At 43.1% G+C, this 18,989-nt stretch overlaps 1 protein-coding gene across 5 annotated transcripts in view; it reads left to right on the top strand.

Moving 5' to 3' along the window:
• The window catches only part of UEVLD (UEV and lactate/malate dehyrogenase domains), a 26,563-nt gene continuing 7,574 nt past the window's right edge, over positions 1-18,989 (top strand). Inside the window, exons 1-13 of one of the 5 annotated variants that reach the window (XM_056354592.1) lie at positions 127-184; positions 1,233-1,289; positions 1,553-1,637; positions 2,281-2,343; positions 3,097-3,260; positions 4,291-4,426; positions 5,753-5,877; positions 6,480-6,585; positions 8,360-8,530; positions 15,442-15,615; positions 16,208-16,292; positions 16,930-17,053; positions 18,418-18,578. In XM_056354592.1, the coding sequence (XP_056210567.1) occupies positions 143-184; positions 1,233-1,289; positions 1,553-1,637; positions 2,281-2,343; positions 3,097-3,260; positions 4,291-4,426; positions 5,753-5,877; positions 6,480-6,585; positions 8,360-8,530; positions 15,442-15,615; positions 16,208-16,292; positions 16,930-17,053; positions 18,418-18,578 (1,493 nt within the window). In that variant the 5' untranslated portion in view covers positions 127-142. The other 4 variants (XR_008824359.1, XR_008824357.1, XM_056354593.1 and 1 more) reach the window with 4 other exon arrangements.

Consider the following 18,989-nt stretch of genomic DNA (forward strand, 5'->3'; position numbering starts at 1 on the left):
TAACCCCGGGAAGCCGCGGGTCAGGTGCGACACCGCTCGCCCAGCGGCAGAACCCCCCGAGCCCCCGGCGCGCTACCCCGTAGCTGAGGCGGCGGGGCGGACTCCCAGCAGCCCCCACGCGGCCCCGCCTCGCCTCGCCGCCATGGCGTTCTCGGAGGAAACGCTGAGGAAGCAGCTGGGCAAGGTGCGCGGGGCCCGGCCGCGGCGGCTGCGGGCGGCACCGGCTGCTCGGACGGGGCGGCGGGAGCGGGGCGGCTCGCCGCGAGTGGCCCGGGCCGGCGGCCGTGAGAGACGCAGTGCTCGGCTGGCGAAGGCTGCCGCGTGTCGAAAAGCGGTGCGGGGGGAGGGCTGAGCGGCGACCGCCCGGCTTCCCGGCAGCGCGCGCCGGCCTTAGTCCGGCCGTCCCCGCGCGCGGAAGCCGCTGGCCGGTGTGCGGGGCCGCGCGGCGCGTTCGCACGGGGCGGTGTCGCAGCCCTGGGGCGGGTCCGTTCCCGCACGGGGGCGGTGTGCGTGGGGAGGGGGGGCATTCGTCCCGGCCGCCGCTGGGCCAGCCGGCAGGGACGAAGCGCGCAGCAGGGGCGGCGGGGAGCCGGGCAGCTGGGTCCCCCCGGGGCACAGCCCGCTGCGCCGGAGCGCGCGCCGCGTTGTGTACGTCTGCCTCGTTCGGGCACCTTTGGGTTTTTTAATTTTCTTCTCACTGCCTGCCTTGGCAGGCCGCTGCGAGCCCCGCTCCGGCCGAAGGGCGCTCTTTTCCTGCTGTCTGCGTGTCCCGCCCCACGCGGAACGTGCCCGCGCCGCCCCCGCAGCCGCCGCTGTCCCCGCTGGGCCGAGGAGCGGTGCGGTAGCCCCGGACGCGGAGGATGCTCGTTACGGCTGTCGGGTGCGGGGGTGCAGATCGCGTGCGGCTGGCCGGGCGCGGCCCGGTCCGTCCGTGCTGACGGTCCCGTTCCAAGTGTCAGTCCCTCTGTTAGCCTGCCAGTAGGTTTTCCGCAGGCGGGAAGGAGGGAGGCGTTATTTTGTTTGGATTTGCTCAGCTCTCAAGGACAGCTTAAACATGGAAGAAATTTCCCAGAGGGTAATTACTTACACATTAAATATGTTTGTGGAAATCAACATCTTATGAAACTCATCTGAAATGTGTGCAGGTGGATCTGAGTTTTTAGTAGTAACTCGGTAATGAGATGACTTTTTAAAGAGGTTTATATTTTTATGTTTTTGATTATTTTGTACAGAGGAGACTGGATTTTACTAAGCTTCTGCTCACAGCTGTAAAGGAGGAGAAACGCTATATAAGGAGTGATGTTTAGAGTTTGAGTGTTAACGTAGCAACAGCAGACCTGTGATACCTTTAAAGCCTTTTTTTTATAAAAATAAAAATTTTTGAGAATTTATTTCATACTGTAACTGTTTATAATACTGCAAGTAATTATTACCTTTGCTGCCTTATGTTTCTGCCTTCTCTGGGTTAGTTTACCCTATCTCTGGTAATGAAAGAAGAAACCTTTAAAGTGAAACATTTTTTTTCTGATTTTCTTTTCTCCCCCTTTCCCAGTATAAGTTCAGAGACCTGACCATAGAAGAGCTAAAGAATGTTAACAAGAGCTATCCAAACTTCACGTTCTCCATGAACACATACAGTAAGAAGTGATGCAGTTACTTTGAACTGATTTTGGGGATTCTTACTTGCGATAAATTCAGGCAGTGTGTAATAGAATCTAAATAGTGTGAACATCTTTCAGTTGTGTTCCTATCTTTATTTTGGCTTGCAGTAAGTTTCTCATGTCATGTGACTATTTTTGAAAGCTCTTCCAAGAACAGATACATATAAAAACCTAAGCCACTCATTCACTAAACTTCATCTTAACTTGTCAGTAGTTACAGAAGATGGATATTGTTTAAAATTTTTTGTATGTAATAGCATTTTTCCCATATCCTGTGATCATATTGAAAACATTTTGATGGCTTTAGCTTATCAAGTGTAACTTCTGGATTCCCTTAGCCTGACTGAAAGTTCCTATGACACCAGAATTACCCAGGACACGGGTTTGCCCAACTAACCATGTGCTTAGTTGTACCAGAGCAGTTTTCATTAAGACTCCATTATGGAATTGTCTCAGAGGGGAGGTGGGGACCTTTGTAACATTCTAGCCTTGGTTGTTTCAGGAGCAGTGTATTTGATTTCTAAAGAATTAGTGTTGTATATTGGTAGCTGTGGATGGGATTGCCGTGCCAGATTCAAAAGGATTTATTATTTTTATAAAATCATGTTTTTAATTTCAGCCTTCAAGGATGGATCCCAGAAGGACCTCCTGAATTTTACTGGGACTGTTCCAGTGAGATATGGTAAAGTAAATGAAATAAGATTTTCTTACCGGTGATGAATCTAATTGTAAAGCGTGCTGGGTGCTGCCTCTTAACAATGTACTGTGCAGCTTCTTTAAAGGTGGCCATAAAGAATTTTGAATGAATTGGCAGAAGCCACTTCTACTGCATAAACAAGTGCCTTCATGCGCACACACATGCTGAAATAAGGTGGTATTCATTAGATAAGTCAATTAAGTATTTAAAAAGATCATGTAGTTTGAGACTATGTAGGCAAGCTTTTCGCTTCTAACAGAGCTTGCATGAACTCTACAAGCTCTGTGCTTGTAAAGGCAGCGTCCAGAAATAACTAGTAGGTAATTTTTTATTTTTGACTTAAAGCCTTTGAAGTCTGAGGTAAAAAGCCCTTAATAGATGTTGAGTCCTAAAGTAGGAATGAAATGGGTAGCTGTAAGAGATTTCTTTGCCTGGAAAAGAGGATGCATTGGCTGATGGAGTACCCACCCTGGGAAACAGAACAACAAAGGTTTGTATGAAGAAATCATAGAAGACATGATCAGTAGCACTTCAAGTTGATCCAGGCAAATCTGTTTTTATTAACTAGCCTAAGTAACATAAGTACTTTCTGATGTGAATCTGGAAAATGATCTGTTGGGCTTTTTTTTTTTTTTTCCTATGTGATTATGAAGTGTGAATCACATGCACACCTGCCTTTTTTTTAGTGCCTCTTTCCAATGCAGAACCTGGTAATGGCTTTCATTTTGTGTTGAACAGGTAATTCCTATAACATACCTATTCATCTGTGGATTCTGGATTCTCATCCCTTTGCTCCTCCTATTTGCTTCTTAAAGCCAACTGTGAACATGGGCATTTTAGTGGGAAAGCATGTTGATGCTCACGGCAGGATTTATTTGCCTTACCTGCAAAACTGGAGCCATGTAAGAGGTGGAGTGGCGGACAGGGGAGGGAAGTATTTGGGAATAATGCACGGTATTGTACAGAGATCAGTGGAGAAGAATTGGTAGGGTTCAGAGCTCTTAATTTTCTGCATTTTTTTTTTGTTAAATATGTAGTGACTATGCGAAGACAACCAGAATGTTATGTGTCTTGAAATTACAGCTTTCAGACAGTCTGAAGCAATTGTAAAGGAAGTTACAAGTGATTGTAAGGAAAATTATTTTAAGCTGAAGAAAAAAGGGGCTGACTTTCTTACAGAGCAATGTTAGCCTCATGATACTTTTTCCTTTGTTGCTATGAATAATCATAATAATGCTACTAGACCAACTGAGTATCCCTCAAGAGAGTTCAATGGAAGCTTCTGTCTTTTGGGTATGTCTGTCTCAGCAGAACTCTGAAGTGTTAGCATAAAGATTCAAAAGCCAGTGCTGCTGCTATATGATTTTATGCACTGTGTTAAGTAACTTCCCTAAATATGGCTGCCAGGCCAGTAAAAATGATTTCATGAACACTAGCTTTCTGAAACAGATGGGATATATTTTACATTATCAATACAGAAGTTCCCATGGGAACTTCTGCTGACTTCTCTGTGTGTTTTGCCCAGAGGACAACTGAACTGCTGAAACTCTGGACAGTTAATTTCATCTGAGAAGACTGAATTATCTTTCCTTTAGCTATGATTTATCCCATTTATAACATTGGATGTGGCTATACCAGAGGCTTTCCTGTGTTCATAGATGTCTTAAAAAAATAGTTGCACTGATAATTTGAATTTTATAATTCCTTTTTGTTAAATTCCTTTTTATCCATACTGCTCTTTGGAAAGTATCTTCTCAAAAAATGATGTTTTTCTTTCCCTTAAGTGTTTATGGAAGTGTTAAGTGTGTCAATAGTTAGTTCCATTAAATTTTATATAGCTACGGTTCTTTATGAACTGTTGCAATTTACAGCTGATACCACTATATGAAATAGCTAGTCAACTGTTTTGTCTTCTGTATTGCTGTATTTCAGCCTAAGTCAACTGTCATTGGATTGATCAAGGAAATGGTTACAAAATTTGAGGAAGAGCTGCCTTTGTATTCGCTTTCATCTTCCGATGCAGCCAGGCAGGCAGAACTTCTGTCCTACATTGCAAAGGTTACTGAAGGTGTGGATGTTTTCATGGATTTGTATGTTATGTTCTTATATAAGTTTTATTAATTATTACTTGATATCACAAAGATGCCTACGCAGTTTTGTTATCTGAATTTTTTGTGTTTGCATGTCCACAGCGTTTGGTATTTTCTTTGTATTTCTTTGTTCAAAAGTGCCTCTTTTTGAACAAGAGAGCTCAAATTCTCTTTGTTTGAGTAAGCAGCTAATTTGGGATGTTTGTATTTAAGCCTACTGGAAAATGCTGTAGACTTGGTACTACTCATTTTTTGGAAATTACTGCAGCAGCAAAACTCAGTGTAAAATCTTATATGAGGGAAATGTGATTTTATTATAAATGCGTTGATTTTACCCAGTCACAGTCAGTCATTCTCTCAGGTCTCATTGGCTCTCACATCCACAGTTGCAAGCCTTGAGATCCACCTGACTACAGTTGCTGGTGTGCAGTGCTGAGGATAAGGAGTGCTGGCTGTTGAGCCTGTGTCATGTCTCTTGGGAGGTTCTTGTTCGGTGGTGACAAGCTGATTTCGGACTTGTCTTTTATACCCTTTGGGAGTAGATGCTATTTGGCATTTTTGCCTCATTGCTTTATCTCACCCATTGTAAGTCTTGGGAAAAATTCCTACATTTCACAGTTCTCATGTTTTCCTTATTTTACAGCTCCGGTCCTGTTGTTTTTTTCATCCTGACACATTTTCTTCAGGTTGCTCTTTTCTTCTTTAGTGGAATCACACACTGTGATCTGTGGCAACTGTGCACACCTTTCCCTTTAAACCTTTTCTGCTCTTTCTTCTGGTAATTGTATACACATGCATTCTTGTGAGCATACACCTGTGTGGCGCGCACAATACACAATTCTACGCAGTGATGCTACAAATCTCTGCATTATACTCAGAATGAGAATAGTTGTCTTACCAGTAACACTGACTAAACAACCTCAGGTCACTGTATTTTAATTGAATTCCATCTTGCACATCTTTTCAAAATATGAAGTCTTTTAAAAAAAGTTATGACCATGGTATATAGTTACACCTGTAACAGTAGCAAAGGGAGTATTGTTTGTACGGTCTTAGTGTCTAGCTTCTTGCTATTGTTATGCTCATATTTCCAGCTTAGTATCCAGAGAGGAATATTTGTTTTTCTTGTTTTACACTTTGCAATTTGTGATGAGTCTTCTGTGGCAAGGCTTGACTGTTGTTTTGAAGAAGTTTATGCAATCTGGTTTAAGTCTGGCACAACCGTGATCCTTTATGCAGCAGCGGTGCTTGTATCGATAGAATGTGGACCAGCGCTTATGTTTGTGGTTTTCTTTTAATTGTAGGAGTGACTGACATGAAATCAAAGAGTGAATTTGGTGGAGGCAAAAGTGAAGGATGTTTTAACAAAATTACTGTTGTTGGAGCTGGAGATCTTGGCATTGCGTGTGTGCTAGCAGTTGCAGCAAAGGTACATACTTACTATAAATGGAGACAGGCCTGATTAGTAGAGAGGCTTCCAATCTAGTTCTTAGTGTCTGATGGGTAGAAATACCTCAGCAGTTTTAACAGCTGTGTCACTTGCTTCTTCAGTTAACTTACAGACACACGGAGGAGTGTTAGTTTCTGCCCTAGTTTTCTCAGTCAGCTTTATAAATACAAAGGATTGAATATTGAGTTCACTTATTTTGAAAATCCTTGGTTAAAGGATTCTTGCCTGAGTGGTAGCCTCTTACAGTGGGATCTCCTAGTCCCCTGGAAAAGGATAGTCTGATGATCTGAACTTCATTACGGCTGTGTACTTGGGGACAACAGAAACAGCAATGTTTATAACTGCCCAGAGATTTTGTGAGGGTTTTTTTTATTTGTCTCATAATGCCTTATTTTCCCATTAAACTCACTAAGATAAATTCTTTTTCTTGTGATTTGACAGTAATTTTGGCCAGTATTTTTGTTTGGTACGCAGTACAACAAACACTGGAATTGGAGGAATACTGGTTTTTATCCCACACTCATACAAGAACAAGTTTTGGTTTGTTTTATTGTTGATGTGCATTATTTTTATTCATACAGGGTGCTGCAGACAGGGTGGTTCTTCTGGATCTTTCTGAAGGTGCAGCAAAAGGAGGGACCATGGACTTGGAGATCTTTGCTCTGCCAAATGTGGAGATCAGCAAAGGTATTAGATGTTGTTTCTGGAATGGGAGTGAGTACTGCACTGTGTGTGCTTGTGCTCATTTTAATGAGAACAGGGCACCTGGAGAGATACAGAGGCTCTGGCATATAGGCCATCTTTTTAAAAAGATGTTAATCTTTTCATAGCTTCTTGCTTTTCTTTGTCTTTTCAGGGTAAAGTTGTGAAAGGAACATTCAGAAAAGCTTGCATCACTTTTATTTCAGGCTTTTTTCATTCTGTATATAGAGGTAGAGGTGTGTGAGTCTGTACTTCCAGGGTAAGAGGCTAAGGCTGAAATTGGGCTTGTGCAGAAATACAGAGAAGCCAAGCTAGCACTTCCGTGCCATAGCTAGAGAGAGGGTAGGGGTGGGGAAAAATATGTGTGTTAAGGAGTTGGAGATAGCTGTGAGAGCAGTGTTAAAAAGGCTGGTAAACAAAGGTAGGTTTCAAAGTGCCTCTTTACTGGATTGATGCTCATTAATCATTATCACTGCATATTCAAAGAATTAGGTTTTAACAGTGTTGTCCTCAATTAGCTGTGAATGTACACTTCAACAGAGTGAGGCCATAAGACGGCTACTGTCTTTGATCTTAGTCGCAGAGGTTGTGATGATGTGGCTTGAAAGCCCTTCCAAAGGGGAAGCTTGAACTGAATTGAGCAGCTTTGCCATTCTTCCTTGCTTCTGTGTCACGGTTTGAACATAAAACAAAAAAATATTTTGCCCTCTGCAAGGTGAAGTGGGAGGCAAACAGAGACTTGTTCTGGTCCAGAATATTATCTGCTTATTCTGCACCTGACATTGCCTGCTGTATATCCTTTGATCTTATCTTGCAGGTTTTATTGCCAGCACACGTTTTTTCCTGAACCCAGGTTGTGCAACTGTACCACAAATCTCTGTTTGTGCCTTAGTAGTTACCTACTATATATTTACATTTAGCTGTGGTATAAAAACCTTGTATATTGTTGCTTGTTATGCTACTAGTAGTGTTACAATAGTACAAAATGCTTACACGCTGTCATCAGTTATTTTAGTATGGTTATATCTAGATTTGGGGCAAGTTGGTATTAATTATATCCTACATAGTATGCTTCCAGTTTGTCAGTGCACTAGGCCTCTGCTTTGGCTTCAGCTCATCGCAGAATTGTGTGACAGTCAGATTACCTTGTTTCTGTGTCCAAGCTGATCATCTTTATGGTACTCAAATATTCAGATTTACTTGCTCAAAGGCAGCTTTGACATACTAATTTCTGCAGCAAATGTGGTTGTCTGTTTTCTTGGGCTAATAAATAAATTATCCTTAACTTAATACATACATACTTAATAAATAGACTTTTGGAACAATCTTTATGGTTGTCTACACGTCCTTGATTGAGGACAAAATCTGAGATTGAGATCAAAAAGAAGCCTTGGATAAAGGAGTAAAAGTCTTTCCTCCTCTTTAAAATTTCTGTCTTGCCAAGGAAACTTGGAAATGCTTATCTGTCAACCCCGTCTAGATGTTTTCTGGTCTTTGCTCTGTTAACCTTGGACAAATTACAGTCTGCCTTCTGTGTTTGCCAGCTATGAAATGGGAAAGTAGTTCTATGGGAGAGCCGTCTTTTACATGTGCTGTAGAAGTGCCCCAAATTCCACATGGGGGATACAGAGGGAGACAGGAGGTAAAGAATCCCTAAGCTGGATGCTGCAATTCAGCCTTTTGGATGGCTCTTTGTTTTGCATCCAAAACTCAATAGAATGGTGTACATTTTAAAAATGTATTTTCTTTATGTTTTTAGATTTTTCTGCTTCAGCTGATTCAAAAGTTGTGGTACTTACAGTTAATTCTCTGGGTAATGCTCAGACTTACCTTGATGTAATACAAAGCAACGTGGATTTGTTCAGAGGAATTATCCCAGCAATATCGCACTACAGTCAGAACACTGTTCTCCTTGTTGCTTCTCATCCAGGTATGCTGGTACTTTGCCTAATGTTCTGTCCCTCAGCTGGCTTTCTCTTAGGCCTGTTTTAAAAATACATTGCTGCTGAATATACCCACTTAGTCATAAACTCTTGCTACTCTGAAAGATGTTTTCCTTTCCAGCTTTGAGCAGGACACTGTCTTTGAGAGTTTTTTCTTTACTGTTACCAAGACAAAAGAAAAAAGTATACTTTTGTTTTATATAAAAGGTATGTATTTCTGTATGTTTCTGTACTTATTTTCAACCTGGCTGTATCTACAAGATTAACATCCATTGGCTGTTGTCTTGTCAGTTGTGAGTTTTATGTGTACATTTCTCCTGTGCAGTGAAGATATATGCAAGTGTGCTGTGTGCCGTATGAACAGACTCACAGACTACTAATGTACATAGTAGAGGTGTCCTGGTTTCAGCTGGGATAGATTTGATTTTCCTCCTAAAAGCTGGTATAGTGCTGTGTCTTGGATTTAGGATGAGAATAATGTTGATAACACCACTGAAGTTTTAGTTATTGCTAAGTAGTGCTTAGCCCAAATCAAGGACTTCATTTTCCCATGCTCTGAGAAGATGCATAAGAAGCCGGGTAGGAACCTAACCAGGGCAGCTGACCTGAACTAGCCAGAGGGATATTCCATACCATAGAACACCATGCTCAGTATATAAACTGGGGGAACTTGGCTAGGGGGGCTGATTGCTGCGCAGAGACTGGCTGGGCATTGCTCAGGGACAGGGTAAGCAACTGTTTTCCTTGGGTTTTATTTCTCTCTTTTTTTTTTTTTTGTTGTTTCCCTTTTTGTTACTGTTACTATTTTATTTTATTTCAGTTACTAAACTGTTCTTAACCCACAGGCTTTACCTTTTTCCTGATTCTTCTCCTCATCCTACTGGGGCAGGGGGAGAGGGGAGGTGAGCGAGCAGCTGTGCGGTACTTAGTGGTTGGCTAGCGTTAAACCATGACAGTCCTTTTTGGCACCCGATGTGAGTCCCAAAGCGTTGAGATAATGACAGATTTGACTGGAGTGTATTAAAACTGATCTGTTATAAGCATTCATTATATTATTTTAATAGTTGCTGGTCACAGTGTTGATTTATTTGCTCTCAGAGTTTGTTGCAGTTGTTCTTAGAGTTATTAAATGCCTTATTTGCTATAATGTGTTCCCTGTTGTGGTGTTTGTCATCTCTGGGGGCTGGGCTAAGGCTATCATTTCATTCTACTTTGTAAGACTGGCTTATGATATGATAGAATTGCTGGTTGTGAAACTAATCTGGTATATGTACTCAGCATTACCATCACTCTGTACTTCAGGAGCCATCTATTGGAAACCATTAATAATTACACCTTTTACAGTTTCTCCTTGGAGAGCCAATCTGTGGAGCAGACTTCTTTCCACATCTCCCCCTTCTCCTCCAGGCTAATTATGATAGCGTTTGAGAATGCTGAAAATTTTGAATATCCTTGGGATGTTGAAACCAGCATGATTCTGTTGCTAGGAGCCATGAATATGGTTCAGGTTTTATTCAGAGTTAGGCAACTAATTGCTACTCGCACCCCAGTGACAGGCACTACAGCCATTCAGACCCTGGTGATGGGTGATGCAGCTGGACCAGAGGACCAACTCGTGCTGGCGTCAATCGCACCTATACACAAGAAGAAATGGACACAAAAGACAGCTCGTCTAGTAAAGGAGGACAAAGTAGGGACATCACAAGAAGAGGCAGAACAAGAGGTTCTCAATCCCTATTCCTGAGTGAGCTGCAGGATGTGTGAAAAGATTTCAGCTGTCATCTTGGGTGCTCTGATGCTGGATTAACAGGGCTGGTAGCCTGGAATTAAGAGGGTAGGAAAGCCAGGCAGCTGGGTTCACTTTCTAGGGAAGGAGGCACTGATGAGATGATTGGAAAAGGGACAAAGCCCTCAGCCTCCAGAGGAGACTCCTGTCAAGCATGAAAGAAAGGTGTCCCTTCAAGGAAGATGTTACATGTCACCCAGGCAAGTGGAGCACTGTGGAGAAAGGTACCCAGTACCTGAGGGAATGAGCAGTGCTAGAAATCATTTATTATGACCCAAAAAATGCACAGTCCACTATGGATCCAAAGTCCAATGCATATGACCCATGTGGTGGAAATTTGTACAGAACACACCATTGTCGGATGCCAGCTCATTGGCAGTAGTGACCCGAAGAGGCACCAGCAGTGGATGAGGGGGCTCGCAGACTCCAGCAACACAAGAAACTCTTCCTCTCTATGGACTTGCATCTCAACTGTGGAAGAACTGTCTGAAAATTGGGAAAAACTGTTCCAGGGGTTCCAGCAACAAAGAGGATAGGTCCTACTCCCCACCTGTACAGGCTAGTGTCTCAGCTGTTAACAGTAAGTGTTCTTTTGCTCAAGAGAGGATATAGAGGGTGTACATGATGGTGTACCTTGTGGCTTTACCTGTGGCACCACAGAGAGGACATGAGGAAGTGGGATGGAAAATCTGCCTCTACCCTAGAGGCGCGGGTAGATGAACTGCAGGGAAGAACGATCACAAACAAGTGTTCTTCCAGGAAGATTGCTGCTCCAGTGGGCAGTTCCCCAGGCAGAGTGGAAGGGCTGATCTTACTCCTGATCCTATAGAAAGAAGTGCTTATCTGTTTTTACAAGAAGTAAGTGGGGAATCCTGTAACCAGGCCTAGAGCAGCCCTGCCTCCAGCCAGGTGGAGGAGAGGAGCAACTGGGTTTACTGGATGCTGTGGATTCAGTATGTCAGACCCACCGGAGCGTAAGGCTCTGATGGATACAGTGCACAGGGCACCCCAATGCCATCAGGCTGCGAGGGGGCAGAACCCATCTGTATTTCTGGAGTGCCAGGGGGAACCCAACAGCTAGCTGTACTGGGGGATGAAGTGAGCCTAACTGGGAATGTCTGGCAAAAGCACCCCATTGTGACTGGCCTAGAGGCTCCATCCATCCATCCTTGGCGCAGATTATCTCAGGAGAGGGTATTTCAAGCACCCAAAAGGGTACCGGTGGGCTTTTGGTATGGCTGCCTTGGAGCTGGAGGAAATGAAACGGCTGTCTGCCTCACCGGGTCTCTCAGAGGACCCTTCTGTTGTGGGGTTGCTGCGGGCCGAAGAGTAACAGGTGGTGATCGCTACCATAATGGTGCACTGGTGGCAACATCACACCAACTGAGACTCCCTGAATTCCAATCCATAAGCTGATTTGTTGACTAGAGAGCCAAGAAGTGATCAGCAGGACCCTCACCCATTAATAGCCTCATATGGTCAGTGTGAAAGTCTAATGGAGAGTGGAGACTAACAGTGGACTACCGTGGCCTGAATGAAGTCGTGCCGCTGAGTGCCGCTGTGCTGGACATGCTGGAATTTCAGTACGAACTGGAGTCAAAGGCAGCCACGGGGTATGCCGCAGCTGGTGTCGCTGATGTGATTTGCTCCATCCCTTTGGCAGCAGGGTGCAGGCCGCGGCTCCTTTTCACTTGGAGGGGGCATCCAGGACACCTGGAATCAACTGCCCCAGGGGTGGGGACACAGCCCTGCCATCTGCCATGGACTGATCCAGGCTGCGCTGGAATACAGCAGAAGTAGTTTGTGAGAAAGGGGAGAAAACACTCCACATCCTTCTGAAAGCTGGTTTTGCCATAAAACAAAGTAAGGTCAAGGGACCTGCACGGGAGAATCCGGTTTTTTAGGAATAAAATGGCAAGACTGGCGCCATCAGATCCCAGTGGAAGTGGTCAACTAGATGACAGCTGTGTCTCCACCAGCCAGCAAGAAACAAACACAAGCTCTCTCGGGTGTTGTTGGGCTTTGGAGAATGCACGTTCCAAAGTACAGTCTGATTGCGAGCCCTGTCTATCGAGTGACCTGGAAGAAGAATGATTTCAAAGGGGGCCCTGAGCAGCGACAAGCCTTTGAACAAGTCAGACAGGAGATAGTTTGTGCAGTAGCCCTTGGGCCAGTCTGGGCAGGGCAAGACGTAAAGAGTGCGCCCTACACCACAGCCAGGGAGAGCGGCCCTACCTGGAGCCTCTGGTAGAAAGCACCAGGGGAGACTCGAGGTCGACCCCAAGGGTTTTGGAGCCAGGGATACGGAGGATCTGGGGCCTGCTATACTCCGGTTGAAAAGGAGATATTGGCAGCTTATGGCGGGGGTTGAGCTGTTTCGGAAGTGATGGGCACTGAAGCGCAGCTCCTCATGGCACCCCAGCTGCCGGTGCTGGGCTGGATGTGCAAAGGGAGGGTCCCCTCTACACATCATGCAGCTGATGCTACGTGAGCGGGTGGGTGACGCCGGTAACAGTGAGCTCCAATAGGAAACCCCAGTCGTCCAGGAGTGTTGGAAGCGATCATGAGCTGGCCAGAAGGCAAAGATTTCGGGATGTCACCAGAGGAGGAGGCGAACCGTGCTGAAGAGGCCCCACCATATAATGCGCTACCAGAACAGGAGAAGCCATACGCCCTGTCCACTGGTGGGCCCTGCCGTATTGTAGGGAAGCATGGTGGAAGGCAGCTGTGTGAAGTCCCACACGACAAGTCACAGAAACTGCTGAAGGCCAAAGTGAACGGAATCAGTCTGCAGAGGTGAGAGCTATCCAGATGGCTTTAGATGTTGCTGAACGAGAAAAACGGCCAATACTGTATCTCTATCCTGACTCAGGGATGGTGGCAAATGCCCTGTGGGGGTGGCTACAGCAATGGAAACAGAGTAGTTAGCAGCACAGAGGTAAACCCATCTGGGCTGCCGCATTGTGGCAAGATGCTGCTCCCCATGTGGAGAACCTGGTTGTGAAGGTGCGTCATGTAGATGCTCACGTACCCAAGAGCTGGGCCACTGAAGAACATCTAAACAACCATCAGGTGGATCAGGCTGCAAGACTGAAGTGGCTCAGGTGGATCTGGACTGGCAACATGGGGCGAGTTATTTATAGGGCGATAGGCCCGTGACACCTCAGGCCATCAAGGAAGAGATGCAATGTATAGATGGGCTTGTGACTGAGGGGTGGACTTGACCGTGGACACTATCACACAGGTTATTCGTGAATGTGAAACGTGCTGCAGTCAGGCAAGCCAAGCGGTTAAAGCCCCTCTGGTACTGGGGAAATACAAACATGGGGAGGGCTGGCAGGTTGGTTTTATCGCCCTCCCACAAACCCGCCAAGGCAAGCGCCATGTGCTTACAACGGTGGAAACAATCGCCATGGCTGGGAATATATCCTGTGCCCCATGCTACTGCCTGGAACACTGTCCTTGGAAAAACAAGTCTTACAGTGACATGGTACCCCAGGAACAACCGAGTCAGATAATGGGACTTATTTCTGAAATCAACCTCATAGACACTTGGGCCAACGACCATGGCACTGAGTGGGTGTATCGCATCCCCTATCACGCACCAGCCTCTGGGGAAGCTGAATGATATGACGGACTGTTAAAGACTACACTGAGAGCGGTGGGTGGTGGGACCTTCAAACATTGGGATGCACATTTAGCAAAAGCCACCTGGTTATTCAGCGCTAGAGGATGTGCCAGCTGGGCTGGCCGTGCCCAACATACATGCTGTGGAAGGGGATAAAGTCCCTGCAGTGCACATAAAAATACGCTGGGGAAGACAGTTTGGGTTATTCCTGCTTCAGGCAAAGGTGAACCCATCTGTGAGACTGCTTTTGCTCAAGGACCTGGGTGCACATGGTGGGTAGTGTGGGCGTGTGGGGAAGTCTGATGTGTATCTCAGGGGGATTTGATTCTGGGTGAGAATAGCCAGTGAGTTACGCTGTATGATGTTAATTGCATGTCGCTACTACTGTGGTGGCTATATGCCGTATCAAGGGTATTACAGTAAAAATCACCCAGATTAATGAAGAATGAACTTCAGTGAAACAGGACAAATGCAGCAGTGGTGGAATCAGAACTGGCTTCAGCATACAACAATCCAACACCATCTTTCCTGCCCTGGAAGATTGTTATGACAGATGGAGCCCAAAGTCATGGACTAAATGAACTCAACAGACTTTTACAGGGATGGCCCACAGACTATGGGAATCATATCTGTGTGTATGTATCAAAATACAGGAAAGGTGATGGTGGTTAACTGGGATGTATTGGAAGTGTGAGACCTAGACGTGATGTAAGTGGTATAGAATAGGGGGTGGATATTGTCCTGGTTTTGGCTGGGATAGAGTTAATTTTCTTTGTAGTAGCAGGTACAGTGCTGTGCTTTTGGATTTAGTACGAGAATAATGTTGACAACACAGTGATGTTTGGGTTGCTATGTGGTGCTTACTCTATATCAAGAGCTTCCCAGTTTTCTGTGCTGTGCCAACCATGAGGTGCACAAGAAGCTGGGAGGAAGCAGAACAGGGACAATAGTGTTCATATTAAATATTGTAGCTGCGTTTTGGTGGAAAGTTTAAATCTGTTGGGTCAGTGATACTGTGAACTAAGACAAAGTAAAAACACTACTTAGAGGGGAAAGAAGTAAGGTTGAGCCTCTCTGTCTTGTAGACACACTGAAGACAGCCTTTCCCTATTTCTCAAGCACCTTTTACCCTTCCTATCATTCAGAGCTGTCGAGATGGAGAAGAGAGTGCTTGCCAAATTGAAAGAAATTAAATACTGGCTGAATTAAATTTAGAAGCACGTGAGATTTTTGGTAGAGGGAAGCATGATGACGCATTCTAAAGTTTCACTTGACTTTTCTTAAAACTTTACTTGAGCTATGAATGTTCTTCACCTGGTCCCCACCTGACTTGGTGTTTTAGGTTGAGATAAACTACTGGTAGGTTCTTACATGCTTATACCTTTTCTACAGTAAACCACTTGGTCCTGAGTGTTGTGTAGTTGTGATTCGTGGTTTGCAGTTGTATTGAATTTTGAGTTCACATACTTCTCTTTCACACACAGTTGAAGTAATGACATATGTGTCATGGAAGCTGAGCGCGTTTCCGAAAAGCAGAGTTATTGGAGTAGGTGCCAACCTAGATACTGAGAGGTTTCAGTATATACTGGCAAATCTTTTGAAAGCTCAGGTGCTGGCAAAAGATGCTTGGATTATTGGTGAACAAGGGGAAGACAAAGGTAAAGCAATACTTCATTACAACTGAGTATGTAACGACCTTGTAGTGCTTAAGTAATTCAGTTATGAAAGAATAATTGAGAAAAGTAATGAAGATAAGGTAGTCATAAGTAGGGTGGTAGATTGTATTATTTAGAACTGTTATTATGAAAATTTGCTGTGTGTCCAGGACTGTAGACCTGGAGTAGTAGCAAAAGAAATCAACATTTGTCACAGTAAAAATAAATATATATATATATATATATGTATAAAGTACAACCTCAAGTGCTTTTTATTTAGTATAACAATATAGGTTAAAGATATTGAAGGAGGAGAGAAATGTGGTATAACATGTGGTAGATTACTGGTAATGTAAGAGTTCCTACATATTACTTCATTTTTCAGCAAGTCTCTCTGGCCAGGTGCAGAGTTTATTTCAGCAGTGCAGGGAAACTTTGAAGGTCGTCAATTATGTTAGGTGGTTGTGGGGGAAGGAAAGTTTGGGAAGCTTGAGAGTTTTTTATTATTAAAATTTTTTTCTTCTCTTTGCCTTACCTGATACCTGTTTTAGTCGCTGTTTAGATGTGCATTTAAACATTGATTGTTTCTATTTAGTACCATTGTGGACCAGTTGTAATTTAGTTGCAAATCAAATGGAAGCAGTGGCTGCTCGTAACTCAAGAGAAAAGGTGGCTAGCAGGTAACAGCATTATAATCTTAATTTTTTTTTTTCTTCATGTTTGAGCACTTGATGTTTGCAGAGTTTCTTCCCTCAGCTCTTTATGAAGAGGAAGTTTGCTCTAAAATGTTCACACATAGAGTTTATAGGTCTGGGAGTCATTCACTTTTATATATGTTTATATTCTGACTGTTTCTCTGAAATTCTTAATAATGTTGTGCCTGTGATGATATAAGGGCAAGAAAAGCTTTGCAGAATATACACTAGAATATTAGAGTTCTCAGTTTGATTGTGTGGTTTAAAAAAAAAAAAAAAAAAGACAAGTCTTCTGGCACACTTTGCAGAGCTTGTGTAGAAGCAGTTTACTTCAAAGCACAGTACAAGTTTGGATCCGTTTACCTCATTTCATTAGCCACATATCAGTTACACCTCTTGACAGAAAATAGAATTGTTATTGGTGTGGGTAAAATGTACAGAAATAAATTCTTTACAGCAATTCTTAATTCCCTTCTGTTGTTTTCTGAAACAGAATGTTTTTCTAGCACAGTTTACCTGATACGATACACTTAATTTGTTTTCTGGGTTTTACATATAAACTAAAACGTGAATAATTAAACTCTAAACCTTAACATTTTTCTCCTTTTTCTGGTTTATACAGAGCTATGGAAGTTCTGAAGGGAAAAGGCCAGAGGTCTTGGTCTGTTGGGCTCTCAGTGGCTGATTTGACGGACAGTATACTGAAAGATAAAAGAAAGGTTCATTCAGTATCCACTCTGGCAAAGGTAAATGTTTTATATTATCTTTTGGTTGGCACTGGAATTATATTATTCATACTGGATATGACAATTAATTTTAGCAGCACAGACATCTCACTTAAAGCAACTGTTCTGAAGTAGCACTACTTCCATTACTTTCTTCCAATAACAGCTTTCAATTCTGGTCCAGAAATAAGCAAAAATCAATTACTGTCTTAATCTGAAACCAATATTAAAAGTGGATTATTCTCACAAAAGTACAAGAGTCCAGAGGGAAAATATGTTCAAGGTTACTGACCAGCTCCCCCAGAAGAGCTGGAGTTTGCAAATGAAGGGAAATGCGCATGTTGCAGTTTCCAAGTGCTCAGTATTTAATGTAGATTTTTTTTTTTTCTTTTCCCCAAGGGCCAAAAGAGTTTGGTATCTTTCATGAAAGTATAAAATGCATTTTCTGCCAGTATTTTATTTGACCAGCTTTGAAACAGTAGCTTTCTTAGTCCTTGATATTTTACATTGAGGAAAAGATTATGAAGCTACATTTAACTTAAAATTGTAGACTGAACTTCATTTAGTTTATCCTAAGAGGCCTCATTAAAACATTAAGTCATTTTGTATGAGGAAAAAAGCTCATGAAGGTACATTTACTTGTCGCTTATGTTTACAGGCTTCAGAAGGGTGATTTGCATGTCCCAGTACAGGGAATTTGAGGAGGCTGCTTATTCTACCAAGTACAAACACATACCTAATTTGATCGTTATATTCTCACATAAAGTTTTTAATTGATTGTGAACTAAATGCAGATATAGAGGTGTGACAAGTCTTAAGTTTCAGAGTAACTAGAGAATGTAAAATTTCCCATACAGATCCTAAAAATAAAAAAAATTTACAGTGTAAACTTGAATTATAGTGACATGTTTAATCAAGTCCCTCACAGAATGAATGTGGGATCAATACTTGAAAAATATTCCCCAGATAGTTCTCTTTGCCTGCATTTTTTAAATTTCTTTTGTTCAGTCCTAAAAGAACTAATGATGGTGTACTATTGAGTGTCCCTGCTTGTTCTACATAAGAAACAGGTTAAACAGTGTTACGGTGCTTTGTAGTATAAACTTTGCCTGCATTATAAAGGTCTGATATATCTATATTGGGAAACTCCTCTGAGTGGCATGGCACAAGACTTTTTTTTTTTTTACCTGTACAGTAATAGTGTACAGTTTCTATACAGTAACCCATTGCACGGGATCTAAAATAACTGGAATTTGACCTATACAAAACATGCTATATGATGGAGTATCCTTGGTTAATTAAAATAATCAAGTTATTTTGTGTAATTCCATGCTTCAGACAGAGCCAGAAGTAAGTAACTGACAGCATCCTTTGTGTGTTTTCAGGGATGTTGCAATATAAACAGTGAAGTATTCTTAAGTCTACCGTGTATTCTTGGAACCAGTGGAGTGATTGAAATGGTCAAACTAGAAGAAGATCCACTAGTGCAAGAGAAACTGCAAAGCAGTGCGGGATTAATTCATGACCTTCAGCAGCAACTGAAACTGTAAGCACCCACAAGGGAAGCCCCAGTGTCTGCTCACAAGTTGGAGATTTGCTGGGCAGAAAGGGTTGCTTGGTATATCTGGATTTCTATATAAAACAAGAAGTTGTTTTACTTTCCTTTCAAAAAGTGCTTTCTTGGTTTTGGTCTAAATTACTTAATACTGCACTACACAGTACTTTCTTATTTGAGAGATGCACTTCCAATGGCCAAAATGAGGAGGGTAATGTGCAAGAATGTTTTATGTAAATTCAGATGACTTTTGCCTCTGGCTTTTTGTTGCCACTTATAGCCTGATTCTTGGGTTATTCTTAGCTTTTTGCACCTGCTTAGGACACAGTCTAGGAGAGCATCTTACCCAGCTCTGTAGAAACTCCAGTGTGCAGAGCCTGCTAGAACTCTTCCTCCTGGTTT

Source organism: Falco biarmicus, chromosome 10 (assembly GCF_023638135.1).
Source record: "Falco biarmicus isolate bFalBia1 chromosome 10, bFalBia1.pri, whole genome shotgun sequence".
In the NCBI taxonomy this organism is placed as follows: domain Eukaryota; kingdom Metazoa; phylum Chordata; class Aves; order Falconiformes; family Falconidae; genus Falco; species Falco biarmicus.